At 44.7% G+C, this 23,804-nt stretch overlaps 1 protein-coding gene and 1 long non-coding RNA gene across 5 annotated transcripts in view; one reads left to right on the top strand and one right to left on the bottom strand.

The window, feature by feature from the left end:
- The window catches only part of dmd (dystrophin), a 137,805-nt gene that overhangs the window by 58,613 nt on the left and 55,388 nt on the right, over positions 1-23,804 (top strand). For 2 of the 3 annotated variants that reach the window (XM_086111318.1, XM_086111308.1), the window contains exons 23-47: positions 100-228; positions 1,670-1,862; positions 3,978-4,123; positions 5,368-5,468; positions 5,590-5,701; positions 6,850-6,963; positions 7,041-7,196; positions 7,265-7,435; positions 9,274-9,456; positions 9,918-10,052; positions 11,332-11,481; positions 14,796-14,957; positions 15,554-15,664; positions 15,746-15,919; positions 15,997-16,152; positions 16,847-17,017; positions 18,165-18,344; positions 18,469-18,591; positions 18,748-18,918; positions 19,030-19,152; positions 19,246-19,380; positions 20,563-20,715; positions 21,244-21,414; positions 23,380-23,502; positions 23,611-23,783. In XM_086111318.1, coding sequence (XP_085967444.1) covers positions 100-228; positions 1,670-1,862; positions 3,978-4,123; positions 5,368-5,468; positions 5,590-5,701; positions 6,850-6,963; positions 7,041-7,196; positions 7,265-7,435; positions 9,274-9,456; positions 9,918-10,052; positions 11,332-11,481; positions 14,796-14,957; positions 15,554-15,664; positions 15,746-15,919; positions 15,997-16,152; positions 16,847-17,017; positions 18,165-18,344; positions 18,469-18,591; positions 18,748-18,918; positions 19,030-19,152; positions 19,246-19,380; positions 20,563-20,715; positions 21,244-21,414; positions 23,380-23,502; positions 23,611-23,783 — 3,716 coding nt within the window. Of the gene's footprint in view, positions 1-99; positions 229-1,669; positions 1,863-3,977; positions 4,124-5,367; positions 5,469-5,589; positions 5,702-6,849; positions 6,964-7,040; positions 7,197-7,264; positions 7,436-9,273; positions 9,457-9,917; positions 10,053-11,331; positions 11,482-14,795; positions 14,958-15,553; positions 15,665-15,745; positions 15,920-15,996; positions 16,153-16,846; positions 17,018-18,164; positions 18,345-18,468; positions 18,592-18,747; positions 18,919-19,029; positions 19,153-19,245; positions 19,381-20,562; positions 20,716-21,243; positions 21,415-22,673; positions 22,701-23,379; positions 23,503-23,610; positions 23,784-23,804 lie in introns of all 3 variants that reach the window. The other variant, XM_086111300.1, reaches the window with a different exon arrangement.
- LOC147210484 (uncharacterized) lies at positions 14,761-23,527 on the bottom strand. Of its 2 annotated transcripts, XR_015100934.1 has the most exons (8): positions 23,386-23,527; positions 22,839-22,940; positions 19,181-20,692; positions 18,712-19,092; positions 18,161-18,260; positions 15,757-16,011; positions 15,453-15,588; positions 14,761-15,015 (listed from the first exon to the last, which is right to left on the bottom strand). It is a non-coding gene; the product is annotated as an uncharacterized LOC147210484 (long non-coding RNA). The 2 variants fall into 2 exon arrangements; XR_015100932.1 differs by lacking the exon at positions 22,839-22,940 and having other exon boundaries at positions 23,386-23,525.

Raw genomic sequence — 23,804 nt, forward strand, 5'->3', positions numbered from 1 at the left:
TCCTGAGAATTAAAGCGAGGCTTCCTTATTTGAACTTGTGTGTGTGTGTGTGTGTGTGTGTGTGTGTGTGTGTGTGTGCGCGCGCGTGCCTGTGTACAGGTGCTGGCATTCTACAGCTTGTACGAGCAGTGTGTGCAGGCAGTGGATTTCAGTGAGAACTGGCTCAAGGTTCAGCTGCCACCGTCACCAGAACCCGAGGCGCTCAGGGTGCAATTGGACCGATGCAGAGTGAGTCAGTGGTTCCCCATCCCCGCAACCATCATTGTCACACACGGTCACACTCATGCATGCATGCACATCTCATCGGTCAATCTGACAGTGTCACCAAGCTGCCTGAAAGGTCCTCGTGTAACGACACTGTTATTGGTGTTGTGTATTTTGTCAGGAAAAATGGCACTCTACAATGTTGTAACACGTTTCAATAGAATGTTAAGAATGAAATATATTCTGTTATATATGACTTGACCAACAAACAAACCAATTCTTTCACAACTACTAAGTGCCTCGGTAAACTGCCGAAATAGTACTCATTCTTTGCAGAGGATAAAGAATATATGCCTTTAAGTATTGTTATATTGTCCGTCGATGTGTTGATTTAAAACACCGCAACTATTGATGCTATAGCGTTTTGCATCATATGTTAGCATTCAGCTCGCGGATAGCAAATACAAAACATTTAATTTTCTGAACTGGGAGTGGCATGAGATAACTTGAAGCCTTTCTGCTGCTTTTGGTGAGTTCGCAGCCACCATACAATGCTCCTATTTTGCAAGAGCATAGCCACATTCCCATTGATGAGAGTGCGTGCACACATCATCTCAATTGTTTGTTTTTACCTCTCAAAAATATTTCACAACAGACATTATTGCACAACACTTTTCTCAATTGTGTTGTGCAGGCTATACGTCACATCGATGGTTCAAAAGGTTTTTTGAGGGGTCTCATTTTTTTTCTTTAGACGACAAAAACAGGGGTGTGTAGACTTTTCATGCACACTCTAGACATTTTTGACTGTGAGAATGACGTGCGATTCACATGCGCAACTGTGCCACTCCCCTATTTTCATTTGGCTTTTTCTTACTTGTCATATTTGAATTTCTTTTTCATTTCCTCCCCCTCCCATGCGTCAATGTGTCTCAGTACTTTTCTGTGAGTATGCCTGTTTCTTATTTTAATAAAGCGCACCTTCTGTGCCTCTGTTGCCATTGAATGGTTAGTTGTCATTTCCTTCCCCATTCAGTGATCCTTTCATGTTTAATTTTGTTTGGATGCCCTCCATATAACGGCTCTGCTTTTCTTTCTTTCCTTCTTTCTTTCTTCCATTCCACCTTTTTTATGCCTGTCTGTCTGTTTTTCTTTCTTTGCTCCCTTCCTTCCTTGCTTCCTTCCTTTGAATCTTTCCCTTCTTCCTTTCATTCTATCTTTCTTTCTTTCCTTTCTGATTACTTTCTTTTAATCTCTGTTTAGTTTAAGGTCCAGAAAACCTCTCAGAACGTTTTTTTTTTTGCACTCCAATTTCTTGCTTGGCTACCAGCTTATTAGCATCGGGGGCCTTTATTTAAACATTTCCACAAAAATGGATTTAACATAAAGCCAACTGAGTGGAACTCAGGAATCGAAAAGCCAATATACTTGCCGAGTAGCTAACCGTTGTCTCTCTATCGCACAGGAGGAAGTGGCCCGTCTGGCTTCTCTACAACCACAAGTGGAGCTTTTAGATAAACGTTTGAAGGAGCTGAAGAGGGAGAAAGATGGGGAGGAGGACGCGTCGGCCTTCCTGGATGCAGACATCACCGTCTTCAAAGAACACTACCGCAAGGTTCTGGAGGACCTGAGGGCGAGAGAGAGGCAGCTTCAGCTAAGTGAGACTTTTGCCCTCAACAAATATGTGTCATTCAGATGGACCCAAGTATTGCAAACTGTTTTGGATGTGTATTTTGGCCAAAAGCAACGAAAGCTTGATAAATGGTAAATTGAATTTTGTCGGTGGCGCAAATAATTTCGGGCTAAGCGTTATCTGTGGAGGAGTTTAGAAAAATCACAACGCACAATGAACATGTAAGGTTGTGGAGATCGTTTCATCATCAGAGAGAACTGCAGAATAACTGCTAGCATGCTACGTGTTTTCACATTTGTAAAATGTTCTGACAAGAAACCGAACCTTAAACCTAGCCTAGAACTACAGTTCATCAAATAAGATAAGATAAGATAACCTTTATTTGTCCCACACTGGGGAAATTTACCGTCTACAGCAGCAAGATTGTGGGTAGAAAGAAGAAATAAGAAAAATAAAGTGTTTGCATTCACAAAATAAATGTTAGAGTTATAATATATATATATGTATATACAGTATATATATATATAAAAAATAAATACCCAGTAGGATTTGTCGTAGTTCCAAGTGGGCAGCGGACGGTATCAGATTCTGACAGTAAAAATATTGCAGCTTCATGGTATCACGGTATTGCTGTTACAGCTGTAAAATATTTGTATGGAATGTTTCAGTTCACTCACTTTTTTTTTTTTCATAAACTGTGCTCCTTCGATGCATTCTTAAATGTAAAAAGTTTAGAAGACGTTGATTTTTGTTTTTCCTCACACAAAATGTAGTACAACAGCCAAAGCTTTAAGAACTGAAGTGAACTGATGTTAGCAATGCTAGTTAACTACTTGGCTGCAATGGTAGCGGTTCTACTTCACCAATTGTTGACATGCTAACTCTTGTAGCTGGTGGCAAATGTTCATTTCAAGATAACATTATTTCAATGTTACCTTGAATTTGTCGAAGAGTGATAGGGGGCACTCTCGTAAATATCAACGTCGCCTCCTATAGCAACACGTTTTGCATAGCTTCCCTCGTCTAAGCCGCGGGATACAAAGTTTCCAAACACTTGCCAAAGCACTCACCTTTGTCGACAAAGGAAAAAGATTTTCTACATTCTGAAGCTGGTTACCACTATCAAAATGTAGAAAATGCACTTCTCCCAGTCAGAGTTATGGCATACTGTGAATCTCCTCTGGAACGAAATCATATTTGCAGCAAAAAAAATTTCACAACAGGGGGCTTTTCACTGTAGCAAATTCTATCTCAGATGTGAACACACACACACACACACAAAACGTATGTTTGTACTCTTTATTTTTATTCCAATAGTGCATAAGTATGAGCATACACTTATTTGACACTCCATATAGCCAGTGTAGAAAAAAAAGGGAGAGAAATTGCGAAATTTACGATCAGCATTCACTTTCACTTACATCAATTTCTTGCGTAATGTCTTTTATTTTGCTTCCTCCATCTTTCATTTTTATTATCTTTATCCTGTCTTCAAGCAATAAACCTTTTCTTTTCTTAACTCCTTGGTATGCAAAGGTCCATTTTGTCACCATTTTAGCAATGTAACGTTCGTGCTGCGTCTGAAACAAATACTTCCTGTACTACTGCGCATGTGTGAACCAGTGTGGTGGTTGCTGTTGTCGTTTCCGAACGAAGCAGCAGAGGTCGCTGTGGCATGCTGAGGTTGGATTAGACTTTTGCGGAAGGCTTGTTTTCATTGTAGTGAATCTCGTTGTGAGGCAAGAGCAGAGAAAAAGATTTCGTACAAAGGAACAGGGGGACTTTTCTCCATGGGGGGAGCAGAAAAGTGGGAATGGCTTTCATGCATGAAACTTTTTTTCACACTAGGGGGTGTTTTCACCCGTGTAGGTTTTGTTGTAGAGGAGTTTCACTCTATCAAACAGTTTTCAGCAAAGAAGCATTTGTTGGCAGCAATATGTACGACTGTTAACAAATGGAAACTGCGCCATCCATCGCATGATCATGTTCTCTGGCCTGAAGCATTTGACTAAGCACACTTGGATGTCCCATTTGGCAGAGAAAGATTACATTTCATTGAGTCAGCACGTGGCAGAAACTCATCCGCTTGAGCATATTTATTGTCTGACTGCCTTCTCCTTTTTTTTTTTTGCTCATCCAGTTTTGGAGAGCTTGCCCCCGGCACGTTATAAGGAGACAATCTTCACGCTCTTAGCGTGGTTACAGGAATGTGAGGCCAAACTGGCGATTCCATCCACAGCTGTTACCGAGTATCCTATTATGGAGCAGAGATTGAAGGACATGGAGGTACGGTGATAGATTTCATGTATACAAATAATTCATTACAACCACCTTTCCTTTCTCAATTTCACTGAAGGTTGAGAGGATGTGGAAGGAAAGGCAAAATGTCATGACTTTGAGACATATAATGGGAGTGAATGCGAACTGATACTTTATCAGATTTACTGATGCCATGCCGATATGCCCATTAGAATGACATGATGACTGTATTTTGAATTTGAATTCATTTTTGAGTGCACACAACAGGATTAGAGTGAATCCTTGGCTCACCATCCATCCATCCATTCGTTTTCTACCACTGACACTTGTATGCGGGGTTACCCATCCCTGAACCTTAAGTCTGTCAGCTGACTTTACCCCAAATAGAAAAACAAACAACTTTCGGCAATTTAGAGTCTTTCATTAGCCGTACGTGTACAGTACATCTTCAGGGAAAACACACATCAACGGGAATTTGGGAGAAATGTTATTCATGGAATTATTTGTACCCATCAATTCAGGGAAAAAAAACAAAACAAAAGCCTTTGTATGAAAATACCGATCAGCAATTTTTACAAAACATTTCCCAACCACCCCAAATCAGCTTTTCATCTTGAAAGGGAACATACGATGGAATATTGACTTCTCCGAGCTTGAGTACAAGTAGCCGGGTCTCTGGAGTGCCCGCCCACCCGTCAAGTGTGAAATGAAACAACCGAGTGAATCTCGTATGCAGCAAAATCCACGCTTGGTTAGACAATATGCATAATACTGTATGTCTGCTTTAAGTGAAAATACATGTGAAAATCGGTGTAGCCGACTGTCTGCTCAACATGCGGCAAGCCGGCCGCCTCGCTTGTCTCGCTTTGTGTGTGTTGTCTGCAATGCTGTAATTACGAGAGGCGGATGAGCAAACTCCCGGCGGAACAAAACAGTCCCTGGTAATGATCACAATATCTGCTCTCTCCACTCCACTCTTCACATCAACAAGATGTCAGAACTATCAAGAAAACGACATGAGCTTTATTTGTACGTCGGATTGTGCAGCACTTTTCCACAATGTCGAAAAAGGGGAAAATATAAAGTATATACTATGTGCTAACGGAGCATTTTGGTAGGGCATCTTTAAATCTCTCCGCATTCACGTTCTCAAATTGTCTTTAGAGAAATGTCATTTTTACTCTGATGGACAGTAACCACTATTTGTAACAAGCACGAATTGATATGGTGTTGAGACAAAACGGTTTTCCTCCTCCATCTGGCTTCCCCAGGCACTGCAGGTGGCGCTGACTAGTCACCAGGGGCAAGTGGACTACCTGACATCTGCTGTGGAGCAGGTCTTCCAGAAAGCTCCGCCCGAAATCTGCCAGAAGTAAACGTTTCTCAGAGGAAATCTGTTTGGGTTTCCAAATGCCTCTAAAACCAAATGGACTGCAAAATACAGGATGTCAAATACAAATAAAACCTACCAATGTTTTTTTTTTTTTCCTCAGGTATCACGCTGAGATGGACAACATCATGGCACGCTGGAGGCGACTCGGCACCATGTTGACAGATAACAGCAAGACAATCAAAGAGCTCATGGCCAAACTCGTTCAGTTTGAGGTGAGACCGGAATACACATACCCAATCAGCGAAATTGTGTATTTCAAGCTAGCAGTCAGGGCAAAAGCTTGACATCCATATACCGTATTTTCTGGACTATAAGTCGCTCCTTAGTATAAGTCGCACCAGCCATAAAATGCATAGTAAAGAAGAAGAAAAAACATACATAAGTCGCACTGGAGTATAAGTCGCATTTTGGGGGGAAATTTATGTGATGAAATCCAATCCCAAGAACAGACATGTCATCTTGAAAGGCAAATAAAAATAAAAAGAGCGAACAACAGGCTGAATAAGTATGTTACAAGCTAACGTTACATGACGCATAAACAACCAACGTGCCTGGTCTGTTCACGTAACATATTGAGACTTGTTCAGATAACTATTGCATAAAGAACATGCTAACAAGTTTACCAAACCATCAGTGTCTCTCCAAATCACTAAATCCAATGAAATCTTCATCCTCGGTGTCTGTTTGAAACAAGTCTGCCAACTCTGGAGGTAGAAGATGTGGCGCTTCCAATTCTACATCGCTTACGTCACTCATTGTCGATTTATCAACACACGCCTAGAGCGCCCTCTTGTGGTTTAGTGTGAAAATAACATGTGAAATGATATAATAATGTGTTAATAATTTCACACATAAGTCGCACCACAGTACAAGTCGCACCCCCGGCCAAACTATGAAAAAAACTGTGATTAATAATCCGAAAAATACGGTATGTGCTACGATGACCACTACTGATGTGCTCAAAGTTAACTAGTAAAATTGTATGTCCCTCCAGGAGGGACAGTAGAATTTGATGATGTCACTCGCTGTACCCGTCGCAGGCGGTTGTCATGTTGTGCACACTTTTTGCCTTGCTAGTAACGTGTAGTCGTTTTGCTAGCGCGCTCCGATTGTTTGAGTCGAGCGCAAATTTGTCTGACGGTCGTCAACGACAGTCATGGGAGGAAAAAAACGCAATGCTAGTGAGATATAGTCATTCTATTTGTGCGATAAATAGTCTTACTAGTGAAAACAAAGAGCTTACTATTACCTCTGCTGATGTTGCGCAAACGTTTCAATTGCTTGCCAAGCCGCTATCTCATGAGTTGATTAAGGCCGCTTGGCTTTTTCCGCCTTCACATAACCAAGCCGTTTCCTTTAGAATGATGTGAAGACGTTAAAGAAGTGGATGGCAGATGTGGATGTCTTCCTGAATGAAGAATGGCCTGCTCTCGGAGACTCGGAAGCACTGGAGAAACAGCTGGAACAATGCACGGTGAGCAGCATTGCAGCCGCCCTTCGTGAATGATTCCGCTTAAACGCTGAGCAAAATTGTCACGACTGCTTGGCCAGGCCTTGGTGAAAGACATCCACACCATCCAGCCAAGCGTCAATGGAATCAACGAAGTGGGCCTGCAGCTGAAGAAGGAGGCGGAGCCCCCTTTTGCAATTCACATTCAGAAGGAGCTGGATGACCTGAATGCCCAGTGGGAGAACGTTTGCAAACAAGTGCGTACATCTTCCGTGCTTTCAACTCGCCGCTTTCGTTGGTCTTCATGCGATGTTCCCGTTAAAAGGCTTATGCGAAGAAGTCAGCTCTGAAAGGTGGCCTGGATAAGACCATGGCCCTCAGGAAGGAGATGCAGGAGATGCAGGAGTGGATCAACCAGGCTGAGGAGGACTACCTGGAGAGAGACTTCACTTACAAAACACCCGAAGAACTTCGCAAAGCTGTGGAAGAGCTCAAAGTATGTGGGACGACCTTTTGTGTAATACTATGAAGTCAAACCCATCAAAAGCCACCATGGTGGTCGACTGGTTAGCACGTCAGCCTCACCGTGCAGAGGCGCGGGGTTCAATTCCGTCTCCGGCTTTCCTGAGTGGAGTTTGCATGTTCTCCCCGTGCCTGCGTGGGTTTTCTCCGGGTATTCCGGTTTCCTCCCACATTCCAAAAACATGCATGGCTGAATAGAACATGCTAAATTGTCCCTAAGTTTGACTGTGAGTGTGCCCTGCGATTGGCTGGCAACCGGTTGAGGGCGACCCCGCCTACTGCCCGAAGACAGCTGGGATAGGCTCCAGCACCTTGACCCTTGTGAGGATAAATGGATCAGAAAATGGATGGATGGATAGATGGACCCCTGCATATTCGTGTTTGGGCAGTTGCAAATTCGACTTATTCGGGGAGGGAAAAAAAAAAGAATATTCACGATTTTCTATACCGTGGTAAAAAAAAAAAAAGTCAAGAAAATACTGTCGGTCCACATTTGGAGTAAAGTTTTTGAGAAGTTGCAATGGTGAAAATCTGCTGCATAAAGTCTCTTATGTTTATCTATGATGTCATGCAGTTGAGCGAATGCTATACCCTTTAGCGTTGATAACTGGTAGTGAGAATAACACTGAGCTCCCTTGATAGATAAAATGCTCTGCCCTTTACCATCACCACTTCATCGTGCGTTGAGCAGTATTTTATTCATTTTTCTCCCCACCGCCTGAAAGTCTTCTGTCTGCCCTCGGCTCATGTTGTTGTCGAGAAACCGGACGTTGGCTAGCAACAGGCTCATTAAGGGCATTGTGTCGCTTTAGCCTCTAGCTTAGCGTGTAATACGCCTCTCTTGCCACGTATCTGTCGCTTGGTTACATTGTCCAGCGGTTATTCTCAGGCTCAAATTATTTGGAGAGAACCCGCAGAAGAACAGACAGAACAATGAATCTAACATTTCAGAAAACCGAGAGGACTGACATGTCCCACTGAGAACGGATAAGTTCTGTCTTCGATAGAACTTGGCCGATGACTTCAATAAGCGAGTGATGAATGGCGTCCATCCTCTGCTACTGCAGCTGCGACAATCACCATTGACAAATATTAGTCCAACAGATTAATAGAACAAGTTTCGTTGTCTTGAGCTGGGACGTCTCTGTGACATCACATTTCTGCATATACAGTATGTGACGTGAAGTTCAACTCCACAGCATTCTGGGATGCAACATTTGGCCCGAGGAAAGATTCAAACCTCACACCTTCCTTCTCAACTACAGCCGAGCTATCCATTATTCCACCGTGCTGCCTTCTTCATGATCAATTGATATTGGCGTTCTAAAAAGCCGCCTGGTCGCCTAACGGCATCTCAAAGCTTCGTGCCTCCCTTTCTTACACCCTTCAGCGCATCCATTTTCCAGCCGCATTGTTTTACATCACATACATCATGTGGTGCACTTGTAATGTCGATTGTTGGCAGTGTTAGAGCTGCGCCGATCCCGTAAGGCTTCCCGTTCAGCTCCCTCCTCCTTGAAGAAGGTTCGCTGGAAAGAGTTGAAAGTGAAAAATTGATTTTTATTTTTTTTTTGTAATCTGGAGACTTCTCGTTCCTTCTCTTCTTTCTCCGTCTATGATCAGAGTTTTCCTCCTTTCGGGATGTGTGTGGGCGATACCGCTTCAGTCCCACGCAGCACACGAGGCTTTGTCAATTGCGATGTGTTTGATGGTGCATCCTTCGCTCTTCAGCTGACGCCGTCACATCTTTTGTTCCTCTCCTCCACTGTATACATCGCATCCTTTGACCAACTGCATTGTCTTCTCCGCCAGCGAGCCCAGGAGGAAGTCCACTCCAAGGAGCTCAAGGTTAAACTCTTGACTGACAGCGTGAATAGTTTCATCGCCAAGGCGCCGCCCACTGCTCATGACGCCCTGCGTTCGGAGCTTGATGTACTGAAGGTCAACTACCAGCGCCTCTGTAGCCGCCTGGACGGAAAGTGCAAAACTCTGGAGGTCATTTTTTTTTCTTCTTCTTTTAACTCTTCAAAGCAAAAAGTGAGAACAGATATGGCTGTTTGTCAACCACAAGTGCTGCCTGAAAAAAAGAAGAAAAATACTCTCCAGCAGGCCTAAATGCTCATCACAAACAAAAAAAGTACATTTGCTACCAATGTAAACCTGTGTAACTTTCTGCGTAGTTTGAACATTCACTGCGCCTCAATGTGAGAAAATGAGGGGGAAACCGTGTTAAAAGAATCCAATTCAAATGTATGGCGCATAAAAGTTGTACCTCATGAACGAAAAGGCTTTCGATGGAAATTGTGGTAGCGGGTGAAAATTTTTAAAAAAGCAGCATGTTTGAAGTGGAGATTACAAAGAAGACGCTTTGATTGCGTCCCCATCTGCATCATTTTTTTTTGTGTCCGTCAGCCTATTAACAGCATCTTTCTAACTTTGGCCCACGTGTGATGCAGGAGGTTTGGGCGTGTTGGTGCGAGTTGTTGTCCTATCTGAAGCAGGAGAACGCCTTCCTGGACCGGCTGGAGCGGAAACTCGATGAAATCGACAACCTCCAAGGAGGAGCAGAGGAGCTGCGGGAGGCGCTTGACGTGAGTGTGCAGAAAAAACAAAAAAAAGACAAAAAAAACCCAGCCTCCTTTGCGTGTTACGTGGTGCACTCCTTGTCTTGAGGTCACACCGAAGCAAGGGTAAGAGTTCCATACCGTGATATTGCAATAGAGGAATTGTTTTGTGGGAGAAGAGTTTGGATTTTATTGTCTTCATTATGGGAGCAAAGCAAAAAAATAAAAAAAAAATATACGTGGGGAAAAAAAAGCGGCTGTAGTTGGATCCCACAAGGCTTCTTGCCAAAGTGAGATGCAGCTCTGGCTCACAGGCAGCAAATTATCTCGTCCCGAATGAGGACAAAACAATTGCACTCCTCTTGTCTGCGCATGTATTGTCAAGGCTATGCATGACTTATTGAAGTGAACACTTTTTTGCACTGCCGGTCTTAAAATAGCGGCGACTGCGATAGGGATTCGAGTGGCTTGTTAGCCTCTCTCCCACCGCGCCATGCACGGAGTTTTTTTTTTTTTTTTTTTTTTTTTTTTTGTGAAATGGAGGACAGAAGCGCATTAAAAGGACGAGGATGGACAGGGTCAGGGGACGATTATTATTTTTAAGTTTTATTTCTCTGGCGATCCCAATGTGGCATACTGGCACAAAGAAGACGAACTCTCTAAAATAGAAATGTTTTTTCCAGACCTTGTATGTGTGCAAAGTCGCCCAGTTTTAGACCCAATGCATCAGAAACACTGCATGCCCACGGCGACAGCGTGTGATGAAATTAACTCCTTCAGTACCAGCCAATTCTAGACCAAGTCTGAAAAGACGTTTAAAAACGTCATTGGGAGTGAATGAGTTAAATGCTTCACGAACTTTTTGTCTTAAACATCTTTCGATGAAACGCTCAATGTTTGAAGACGATTGGATAAATTCTGTGGGAGGACTTTATTGAAATCTGACCAATATGAAAGATCACAAATGGCCCCTAATTCAAAAGTGAATCCAAATTAAAATCTCAATTTGAATTTCCTATCTCACGGTGGCATTTCGACAGGGCGCAGGTGGACCGAATAAAGTAGAGTGCAAGTATGATCACATTCCAGTAGAATGATTGATGAACTTTTTGAATGCCTTCTACCTGACTAATGATAGACCTGATGTTCAAAATAGTCTCAAGTCTACCGCTACGTGAATGCTGACTAAATGGCTTTGCTTAACAACATGCTTTGTTCTTTTCACCTCTCGTGTCAGTGAGATCATACACATATTTGCCCTAATGGTGTGTTGTTTGTGTGCGTTTACGTCGATGCACTTTGACAGGGACTCGAGGTTCTCCTGCAACACCCCGAGGACAACAGAAACCAGATTCGGGAACTGGCCCAAACTCTGATGGACGGCGGTGTTTTGGACGAGCTCATTATGCAAAAACTGGATGCCTTCAACGCACGATGGGACGCGCTCATGGCGAGGGTGAGACATAATGACCGTCCGTGTGTTGCAATCGCATATTCATGACATGGTTCCTTAGGGATGTCCAACTTGATAGCCCACATCACAGTTCAAGGGCGGTTGCGCTCAATGGGGCTGGTTAGAATCTGTCAACACAAAATGTCTGTACTGTTGCGCCTTGAGATACAAAATTAGTTTGCTTTGTGACCACACTTGCAACTCAAAAGCACCTCAGATCATCGTTCCCCATGGAAATGAATGGAGATGCTGCTAATCCGTCCCCCGTCCCCCCAAAATAACACAACAAAAACGTTTGCACTGGTTCTTAAAAATAATTGTTGTAATTAGATTAACTTGGGCTGAGAAGAAAAGTTGTCTGAGTCAGATGAATCGACTCCAAAGAAACATCACAGGCTCCATGTTGCGCAATCCACACAGACGTTTCCAGTCTACATAGGGCCCCATTGTACAGGCATGAAACATCTTAAAGCTTCTTTAAAGAAAGAATAAATTTAAAGAAATGTCAAAGCTGCTGCTGGATGTGAGGGCATTTGAGTTCATCACCATCATACAGCACTCTTGCAGCAATCTCAAATTCACATTGGATGCCGTAAGGCAACAAAACGCACAAAAAGCACTCATCTTAACGTGTAAACACAAATGTTTTTCATGACATTTAACAGGAAGCATTTTTCTCGAGAGGAAAGTGCAACTTCAGTGGTGTCTACTTTTCAGGAAAATTAGGATGTGGAAAAGTGGAACAGTCACCGTTTGGTCAGAACGATGATGCTATAAAAACCAACTAATGGCATTTGCGATTGCTTTGGTCCCATCTGAAGAGCCCGGGAGTGTGTACTGCGCCGGTATACAAATGGCTAGTCATGGCATCTGCTTACATTGCCCCCGGCGCTCACTTTGTTACCTCCTCTTTTCTATTCTTTGGTCTGTTTTTCGACCATTGCCACAGGCAGCGTTGCTTCGTCATCGGGTAGCAGATTAGTCATTCATACTTTTCAATACACTCACACACATTTGCCCGAAGACACTCAGACCCCCGCCGGGTTGATCCCCCCCCCCCCCCCCATCACAATAGAACTGGATTAATGTTCTCCCTGCGGGCTGATAAGCTTCCCTTTGTTTGTTAACCCGTTTGAGACTATTAGTGTGTGAGTGTGTGTGTGAATGTGTGCGCGCGTGCATCTTTTGTCACATTCTTGTATTTCTGACATTGAATGTGTGTATTGTCTAGGGAGCGCGTGTGTCAACATCCTCATTTGAAATGAGAACCGGCAGCTCCGAGTCACTTTCGTCTCTCGGCAATGAATGCAGCCCTCTCGTTTAATTAGGAGTGAAATATTTCAATGTTGAGTCTTGAAATGACAACAAGGTTATCTGTGAATATGTCGTGTTATTCACTTGGCTTAGTCAAGCCATATTTTTGTGGTTAGAGCCCTTTAAAACTGAAGTAAGTAATAATTGTGGTCTTTGCTCTGACTGTTTCATGTAAAATGGAACATAACGTCTTTTTGGGACTATAAATCACAATTGATTTTCGAATTTTGCTGATCCTGCGACTTATATTCAGGTGTGACTTGTATATATTAAAATTAGAACTTGGACTGGGCCCCCAAATCCATGTTCCCGAATCATGTTGACAGCAGCAACAAGTTCGGGTTGGATTCAAAAGGTCCGCTTTTCCTTTTTAGTTTAAAATAGCTTACCTTAAGGAGAATCTCGCGTCACCAGGGACGTATTTGGATTGAAATTTGGCCCAGCAATATTCATCGACCAAGGGGACACGGACGGCATGCGCTGAAATGTATTTATACAGTTCGTACGTCGGCAGCCAATGAGCGCTGAAACATGTTCGTTGATGTGCGGTTTTGGTGTGTTTTGGTGGGGGGGAATGGGTGGCCCGCCCTTGATGTGTGCGATGCGCTACACTAGTATTGCAGTAACATGCAACTATGAAAAAAAAAAATGGATGCGACGCGTAAATACAGAGTCTTTTTCTGGTGCCATTACAATGCGGAGAGTCATCAGAAAAAAATTATTTAACCACAAGTGCGGTCATTCGAATATAATGACAGTTGCGAAGTCGAATGAAAAGCCAATGCATGATATCAGTCTTTTTTTTTCACCTTTCTGATACAAGATAGAAGCAGCGCAAGTGGCAAATAACATCTCCTGCCGAGGTCCAGAATAAAGGCTGACGCAGTAGGATAAGTACATAATCCCATTATAACGAGGTCCTACATTTAAAACCCATGCAGAGATAATTCAACCCTTGCATACTCTAATATGCCCCCCCCCCCCCAACCCCACCCAATGTCGGCTACATGTTGTTCACATTCCAAATCGAAAAAGTGCTTAATCGCCCCCGTGCAGCAAAATACACAACGCACGGGCTACATAACTGAGAGTGTGTTTTTGGGAGCCAAAACGAAGTAGCGCGCTGCCACAGGGGATGCTTGTTATCAGTGGCTGTGTCAATCTTTCATATCTCTCAAGTTGTCCTTTCCTTTATTAGAAACTGAAACTGCTCAAATACGTGCGCGCGAGTGTATATATGTGAGGAGGGATGTGGAGGCTAAAGGCTGTACTTAGTCATGATCCTCCCGTTTGGGATTAGAATGCATCCAGCACACACATGACTTGAAACGGGTTGATGATGTCAATGGTCAGACTCTGGTAATCCCCAAAGCAAAGGCTCGGTCGGGAAGGGAAGCTGATTCTCTTCATGACGAGCGGGATCCGCGTTGAGACGCCTGCATGAGAGAGAGAGATGCCTCGGAGTCCATGCGGCAGGAGGGCGCACGCCGGGCGCGGGAGCATGCTGGCGGTGGTGGGTGTTTGCTTTAGTCGTGTGTGAGCGCGCCTTTGTAGCAAACAGGACTTGGGAAAAGCTTTTGCGCCTTCAGAAGTTGTCGGTCTCGTCATTCACACAATAACGTCTTTTGAATCCTGCACTGGATTGTAATAAAGAGAAGAGCATATTTGTTGTCATCATTGAGCACTTTTTTAAATTTATTTTTTTTAACTTTTCAATATCGCTGGTGCAGCCTGAACATGTTTTTGTGTTCGGCACTAGCCTCTGTACTGTCATCGGTGCGAGCACGTGTGAGGCATTATGCGTTACAACTGTGGGAGGAGTCAAGTGAGTGAAATTGGCACCCGTGTCAATGTTGTGGGCTGCTGATACGCTCCTTAAAAAAAGGGTTACAATATATGCTTTGAGGGGGAGATGTCGGTGTATATCGGAAAATAGAATTTGTTCTTTAAAAAAAATGATCATAAAGATTTCATGGGACAATCGAACTTGTGTTTTTATTCAGGCGTCTCTCAGGCAGAAGGAACTGGCCAAAAGTCTCCAGTGGGCCCAGGAGAATGACAAGACGCTCACGTCCATGCAGGAGTCGCTGGCCAACACTGACCGCCACCTGAGGGCATACTTGGCCGACAACATCGATGCTCACCAGATACCACAGGAGGCTCAGGTACTGTCGCCGTGGCGTTGCAGTTGCCATTGATTTCGTGCCCCGAGAATGCAGTGACCTGGATGAGGGAGAATTTTCACTCATGGTTAATTCATGGTTCATTTGCCTTTACTTTAGCATAGGACTGAACAATAAACTGTAGATGTCTGTGTGTAATAAATCTGATGTTGTTTATGGCAATACATAATAATTCATTGCTTCTCTTCGTTAAAAACAAAAACATGAGAGAATTTTGAAAAATAATGACATGTTCAATCACAGTTGCAATGTTAAGTGGGGGATTTTGGGGACAATCAGAATTAGATTATTTTTCAAAATTGTGCAATAGTCTTATTGTTGAGGAAATATTTGAAAAACAAACAAAAACATAATCTTCTTAACCAACGTAAAAAAAAAAATAAAAAAAAAGAGTTAAGCAAACAAACATTTTATTTTGAAGGTGCCTGATGCCGAGTGTAAATTAGATTATTTGTGCTCTTGCTACTCTCGACTCACTTCTCGTGGTCCAAACGGGGAACAACATCAATCGTGAAGAATCGTCTCCATCTTAAATCTTTCTGATGAAAAGCTGTCACTTTGAATGACTTTCTATGCAGAAGATCCAGTCAGACTTGAGTGGCCATGATGCATCCTTGGAGGAGATAAAGAGAAAGAATCAGGAAAAGGAACCGTCACAGAGGATGACTGGCCAGATCGAGTTGACACAGGTGCCCCTTTTCAAACCAAACACATAACACACGCTCAAGGCCAAGTACTCATGTACTCCAACCACTTCCGTCCAAAACTAGAAAATGCTGACCGACGTGTGGACCAGGTTCCGCCTCTTCCAGAAGCCGGCCAACTTTGAAGCTCGCCTGGCTGAGTGCGAACGCGTGCTAGCCGGGGTCAAAGGTCAGGTGGGGGTGCTGGACATTCGCAGCGTAGAGCAGGACGTGGTGCAGTCTCAGCTGGAGCAGTGCATGGTGCGTATCCCGAGCACGCGGTTCGGATCCGTCGACGGACAAAATGACGACGGCGTCCGCTCTCTTCGGTGTCTCAGAAGTTGTACAAGGTGCTGAGCGAGGTGAAAGGCGAGGTGGAGACGGTGATCAAAACGGGGAGGCAGATCGTGCAGAGGCAACAGACCGAGCATCCCAAAGAGCTGGACGGGCGCGTGACGGCGCTCAAACTGCTGTACAACCAGCTCGGAGCGCAGGTGTTAGCGCACACACACACACACATGCATCACGTTAACTCGACCTGGCAGTTGCCTTACAAGCTTCACGTGGAGACTGAGAGATGTTCCCATCCACGTGAAATGTTTTAAAACGTATAGGAAGTTCAAAAAAAATGTAACCATTTATTGCGACTGATCCTGATTAGCATTTCATGGCCACCGGGGCCATCCTTGCAGCCACAATCGCCGGAGACTTTCATAACATCTGTAAGTGACCCCGTAAATTGCAGTAATATTGTTGGCGGAGGGGGGGGGGGGGTCGCAGAGGATAACAAATATATGACATTTTTATTTAATCTGCGTTCATGTCTTAATGCACCGTTTGTATTCAAATGTCTGTTGCGTTCATGGTTATAAACCCCACGACCACTGTTAGCCTGCCGATGGTGTTTTGCATTGTGTGTTAGCACTAAGCTAGTGGATGTGGTACAGGTCATCAAAATTCGAAACATCCCCTCTTCAAATATTTTGCCGAAAGAGGTTCATCACGATAAAACAAAAATGCTAAAAAGTTGTTTTTTTTGTTTTTTGCTGATTAAGTCCTATTTTGTGAATAAATAATGCTGCTTTTATGCCTGATTGAAAACAATGCCAAAGGTTTATATCATTTTAGTCCCACAATGGCATGAGTCGAAATTGTCTTTCTTTTGTCTTCCTTTTTTTTTTTTTACAGATAACAGAGAGTAAATTGGAGCTAGAGAACAGTCTGAAGCTGTCCCGGAAGCTTCGCAAGGAGCTCAATGGACTGACAGAATGGCTTGCGGCCACTGATGCAGAACTGACAAGGCGTTCCGCTGTCGACGGTGTGCCCAGTGACCTGGAAGCTGAGGTGGCGTGGGCACAGGTACACTTGTTACAAAAACAAGATCAGGCTGCGTTCGCGCCGCAGGTCGTAATGCTCAATTTGGATGTTGGCGCGAAATCCGCTTTGTGTGAGTGTGCGTGTGCAGGTGAGTGTGTGTGTGTAAGCGTTCATATTTCAAACTAAATGCGACCGCAGCCTGTGTGGTGTGTGAACCAAATGCGTCCCAAAAGTGAGCCACATCCGCAGATGAAGAGACGACGTGACTCAAAATGTCGTGTTTACGGAAGGAAAGTGGTCCAGCGAGCCGGTTCTCATCTTTTTATCATCTCATGTCAACTGAGGAGCAATGCGAAAGGAGGTGTAAATATTTTGGAAAACAAGGCGAGTCTTTTTTTGATCTCCAAAGACATCTACTAAAGGCGACACCACGTCATTGCCGCGCTTAATTAATGACCCGCCTGTGTGGCTGAATGAGGACCATCACCATAAATGTCCACTTGATGATTCATGTTTCAAGTGGGACCGAATTCAAGTCAAATCTAAAGTCAATACTATTACTCAAAGCAACTTTGGGACAATTCAGTCTCCAACCGAAGCACTCCCTCCCGCACGGAGCTCATTTTGAGTTATGGGTGACGTATAGGTCGGATATATGCAACCCAGCCATTCAGACTGAGGTCACATTGCATCAAATTGTCGATGTATCCGATCTAGGAGCGCATATGAAAGTAATTCAGGTCGGATTTGAAAAAGATTGGAATTTAGCCGTTTCGATTGTCATAAAAGGATCACGTGGAGGCCGCTTCTGGGCAAAAAAAAAATAATCCAATCTGAACCAAGCCTTAACTGTTTAATCCATCATCTACTTTTCGCTCGAGGATTTTACCTTTTCAATTCCAGCTTTTGAGTTACAACATGTCAGAACCGAAATGAAACAAATGTAATGAAACGACGCATGTTTGTGCACAAGTAGGCAGCACACCAAAAACATTTAGTCACTGTATCATAAATGCTCCATTATAAATAAGTTGATTTCTGGGCTAACAATGTTCTACTGTCAAGCCATAAGGACTGTTTTAACAAATTCGACGAACATTTTTTTGTTTGTTCTTTTAAACTGCTCACTCCACCTTTAACTGCATCATAGCAACAATGACTTACTTGCCAATTTTTCCATCTTACCCAGTCCATCCATGCTGAGACAGAGAAGCGCCAGCCACAGCTGCAGGCCGTGGTGGATCTGGCCGAGGCCCTAAAAGTCGTTCTTCGGGTCCATGGCAGCCTGGTGGATGACAAAGTCAGCCTGCTGCACTGCAATTGGATTGCTGTCACATCCCGAGCGGAGGAATGGCTAAACTTGCTGCTGGTGGGACCGCGCTTCCCCCCTCCCCCCCAAATTTTTTAAAAATTTATATTGTCGGATCTAAAAATGACACAGATCATCTTGAAAATAGCATTGTTTGCACCAAAGTCCGTCACCTTGTCTTCAGGCCTACCAGCAGCAGATGAGGAAGTTAGATGGACAGATTGAGGAAGTGAACAGATGGATCGACGGAGCGAATAAAAAGATGGATGAGCTCGACGACCGGGGACCCAATGATGCTTCGATAAAGGTGGCAATATTTCTGTCCGTTATTTGTCAGCAATTATAAAAATACTAAATGGTTAAATATGATAATAAAGAAGAAGGACAAAGAGAGAAGAAGGTTGAAATCATCATTCAAGCTCTTTACCCTGTTTTGGGGTTTTTTTCTTCTTTTTTTTCACAGGTCCTGCGTGCCGAGCTGGAGCTGACGAGGAAAAAGATGGAGGAAGTGAAAACTTTGGCACAGGAGCTGATGACAACCAGGGGGGAGGATTGCCAGGCCCAGGTGGGGCCTAAAGTGGAGCTTTTGACCCAGAGATTTGACACGATTGCACAACGCATCGCCTCCGGACTGGTGGGACACGACAACAAGCAGCAATCTATTTTTTTTTTAAATCTATTTATGACAGCTTCATGACTGCTGTAGGATGCTGACAAAATCTTTCCTGACAAAAACACATTTCAGACGGCAGCATCGGCCAACGAACTGGAGCGGTATCACCGCGAAGCTCAGATCTGGTTGAATCTCCTGGAGGAGGAAGCAAAACAAGGGGAGAACCTCAAGGAAGACGACTTCAGGGAAAACAAGGTGACTGAAATAGCGAGAGCACCGCAACCATTTTTGTGACATTTGACCCACGAGTCCAAAGACTTGATGATTCATGTGTGTCGGCGGGTGTAGGACTGCGAGGAAGGTGCGGTGAAGGAGTTATTGTTGAGAGGAGAGAATCTGCAGAAGAGAGCCCCGGATCAGGACAAGAGAGAACAGATCAGACTGAAACAAAAGCAGCTCGGCAACAAGTACCAAACCGTCAAGGTAACGCGCACGTAACCATCAGCGGCTCATTTGAAAACTTGGCCTCATGTGCATGGTAAGATGAGATTGAAATGTTTTGGTATCATCTCTAGATACAGTTAGTACAAGGTATCCCAAAAATCCCTCTCCACTTCTTTTTTTTTTTTTTTTTTTTTTTTCTCTCATTTGGTCTGTTTGCGCTGTTCTGTTCTAATGCGTAGCGTGGCAAGTTTCTACTGCCATTGATGACGTTTTTCAAACTGCCCTTGAACTGCAGTCGGCCACAGAACAATTTCTTGACGGGTGACAATTTTGCAACACTGCATCAATCGCCGCCGGGTCAAAAGTAACGCGGATTGAGTGAAGTAGCCGACCCGGCGCTGGGTCCAAACGTGACCGAGGCGATGCCGGGTTAGCGGATTGGAATGAGGATTTGACCCAGCGTGTTGGGTCAAAAGCAAGGGGTAAAAACGAGCCACACGGAAAAAATAAGTTGCTACGGGTATCCCTATGGCTGGGCTGAAAAATAATACACGTTTTACTTACTCTTAGAAAAAGAAGAAGCACCACAGTGAGGCGCCCGCATGATATGTTTGACCCAGTTTTTACCGTGGCCGCCCCTGCTGACGCCAATGAGCAGGCCCTTCGCCCTGACCAGGATTTGAACCCTGATCTCGGTGTCCAAAGTCAGCCGCCAGCAACAACATCCAAGAACCTTAGAGTAAATCCACTTCAACTTCGGTCCACAAAAATTTCAAATTGTGACCACTTTTAGCGCTTCTACACACCCAAATCCAGTCTTCAACCCAATCTGCTGGGTTGCCCCCGCAGCCCCAAAGAATAACCCAACAATTAGTAAAAGTAACCCAGTCTGCTCAAAATCCACAGCGACCCAAGCGAGTGGGTTAGGAAAACAACATTTGCATTTTTTTTGTGTGTGATGTCAATTGGCGGAGCTGTGGGCGGGGGGAATCATACTGCAAAGCGAAGCCGTCAAATGCTAATGGCCTCACATCGGTCCAAAAATCACCCCCCGAAAAGCAACGTGCATGGGACTTTTGGGACGCCTTGTACAGGCAGCTATGAATATTTTCAGGGTGACGTCAGTTATTCGCCGCGCGGGGGGTTGCTCCCTCAATGGACGCCTCGCTGTTTCTCCATTGTTGTATTCAGTCGACGTGAAAGCCGCGTGTGCGTGTGCAGGACCTCCGCGTGCTCAGGAACAGGAAGGCGCTCGCCATTGCCCCTCAGTGGTACCAGTACCGAAGGAAGTCACATGACCTCCTGGCCTGGCTGGACGACATCCAGCGAAGTGTCGATCAGCTGCCCGACCCTGCGGAGGGCGAGAGGGTCAAGGTGACAACGCGCGCACACACACACACTTTCTACACGTAGCACACGGTTGATTTCTTTTTCTGTCACCGTGACCTGAAGGTGCAACTTGTTGATGTCACTGCTCCACACACTCGCTTTATTTTCTCTCTGTGGAAGCCCCCCCACGTGCCCCCTCCACCCCACACTGTTCTCCACCCCACCTTCTGACGTCACATGTTTGTCTTTCGCTTTCAGATGATCACTATGACATTTCGCTAAGTGGACATCATCCTTGCCTCTCAGTGCCATCACTGAAATTCCTCACTGCTTTGTCGTTTGTTTTTGTCCACATGCTTTCTCCAACACACACACGCACACACACACATTTGCGCATTCCAGTGATTGTACTCCTCATCAATGCTAATAAAGTCTCACTTAAGAATTGTCCCGGCCGTATTTGTCTCACTCTGCTTCCCCTTAGAAATCGCAGAAAAGCCCACCCCCGTGCGCGCGCACACACACAAACGCACGCACGCCAAATGACGCCCTCGGTTGGTTTTCGCCCACTAGGAAATTGTCTCACAGACGGCCCGGAAGAAGGAGGAGCTTAAGGAGGTGCAGGGCTTAGCCAATCAGCTCTCAGAGGCTGGAGCCGCCAGTCTAGTGGAGCCCCGGCAGCTCCAGCTCAACACACGCTGGGCCGAGGCGGAGGGCAAGCTCAAATCCTTTCAAAGGCAATGTGTGAGTTCCAGTAGGCACCACTTCTCCTCTACGCTAACAGACAACTTTTAAGCTTCGCAATAACACAAATTTTCAACCGCACCGTGTGAGTCACTAACTATTACTAACATTTGCCCGTCTGGGTGGTCAAACAGGTGCTATTCTAAAGTCCTGGCCCCGAAATGTTGGCGTGTGCATGGATACTGATGAAAACAAACTGTCATATTCAAAGTAAACAAACATGAGGTGCTGTCAATAGAATCTCGTTGTAATCACACCTGTTAAAAAAACAAAACAAGAACAATACAATATGTACCAAGTATAGAATCCTTCTCCCTCCAAAATCATCACTTTTTCAGGAAACCCTAAAAATGAGGACCAAATCTACCAAAAGAAAAAGCAGCCTCTCTTGTTTCACCAGAAAAAAAGTTGTTCTACCTCTTTCTGTTCTTTTGTAATGAGCAGCTCATCAAGGGCTAGTTTCACCAAAAAACGCCGGTTTCTCACCAAAAACCAAGAGAAAACAAGCTTCTTGTGAACAGAAACATGTCAAGCAGAACAGGGACTTTGACGCTCGTGTCGTTTTGCATTTGTGACACCTCAAACTATAATACAGCCAAAACAAGACTCAGAAACGGCTTTTGATGGGAATTTATTGACAGATAGACAACGATGACATCTTTTCTCCAGAATCTGACACACACTTTCTACTACCTACCGTGATGCATCGTCTTTTTATACCACACCTATACATGCTCTATTTGAGTGCAAGATGCCTAGACTTGTCCAACACGTTGGCATTTTTCTCCTTTATAATCGACGTGACAAACCGAGATTCACCGCCCGATCTTTACCGTCTACTCAAAAGCTGTGCTGATCTCAAATCCAAAGCGATACAACACCGCCACCTACAGGGTTCTATTTGGTGTTACAGTGGTTGACGCACCCTAATTTGACAGACAATCTGGTTCAGGCCGTCGTCCGCGTGCAACCTGTTGAAAATCGTACTACGATACGCCAGTGAAAGTAAGTGGTTGGATTGCAGTTGCAAAAAAGATGAACATCCACGGCAGCGAACGAGTTAATATTCACCCGTTACCCGAGCCTCCATACTCGTATTTAAGCTTATGGATCTGAATGGCTGAATTTTAATCACAGTTCCTGTTTTTAGTTTCTGCACCATGTGTTCGGTGTTACTTGAAAGAAAAGTCACGTCCGAATCTCATTGGTTTCTCCGTCTGGTTCTGTGTCACCGCATGCCAACCAATGACATGATGCAGTCTCCCGATGTGCCAATCACTGACAATGTATGTATGCCTCCATCTAATCATGAGCACCCACCGGCATCCACTTATTTTGATGAGCTTGGACAAAATGCGCATCTCATTTTTGTTTGAAGTGAGAGCTCAGAAGGGCCGCGTCGAGTGTTCTCAGATTAAACGTACGTTGTGAAGGCGGACGCTGCAACGTGCGTCTGAAGAACACCTCGTTGGTCAGCGAGACGTGTGCCGTTTGTTCCCTGCGCTCTTTCACTTTTATTCCAGCTTCTGTCGGGAATACAAACGCAGATGGGAATTTTGTCCAAGTCGGCGTAGTCATGGTGAAAGTGTTTTTGTCATACACTTGTGACCCGAGACTACCAATGCACTCGTCGCACCTGAGGGGGGGGGGGGGGGGGTCGTCGGTGAATGCTGAGAAGTGGGCATGTTTGCATGGTAACTGGGAACGGATTGGATTCACTTGGCTTCGTATTAACCGGCGCCATGTTAATTTGGTCAGCAACTCTCAGCGTTCACTACTTTTTAGTCCCGAAATTCGTCAACAGTCAATCTTTCCTGTCGATATCGCAATTCAGAAAAGTCTCTTAATTGCATGCAAAAATATGGATTCCAGAATTTTTTTTCGTTTGTGACTTGGCTCTGGTTTTGTGAATATGGTGCATGCTCATTTCGGTGTGTGTTTGTGTGTGCGTGCGTGCGTGCGCAGGATTACCTGGCGGAGCTGCAGGCGCTGCTAAATTCCGTGGCGGAGGCGGACTTCAAACTGAGCTCCCCGGAATACTGGCCCGCAGCTTATTACGACCTCCCTCAGCAGGAGCGCTGCCTGAAGGTCAGTGCCACTTGCCGTGTTCGAGTCGCAAAAACACCCCAAATGAACCAAACGCGTAAAGCCTCGTTTCAAAAAGGGAGATTGTGACCTCCAGTCATACGCACACAGGAAGTCAGAGCAATCATTGACAAACTGCGTGCTCCGGTGGAGGCGGCGCTGTCTCGCAGACAGGAAGTGGCAGCCGCCGCCCGACCTCTGGAGGGCCAGCGGATCCACCAAAGCGCCACCCTACTTGGAACCAACTGGGACAAACTGAACAAGCTGCACAAAGAGCGGCTCACGTAAGCGAGAAGAAAAACGTT

This window comes from Hippocampus guttulatus, chromosome 1, assembly GCF_054856545.1.
Source record: "Hippocampus guttulatus isolate MCC_2025c chromosome 1, RoL_Hgut_1.0, whole genome shotgun sequence".
NCBI classification, from domain to species: Eukaryota; Metazoa; Chordata; class Actinopteri; order Syngnathiformes; family Syngnathidae; genus Hippocampus; species Hippocampus guttulatus.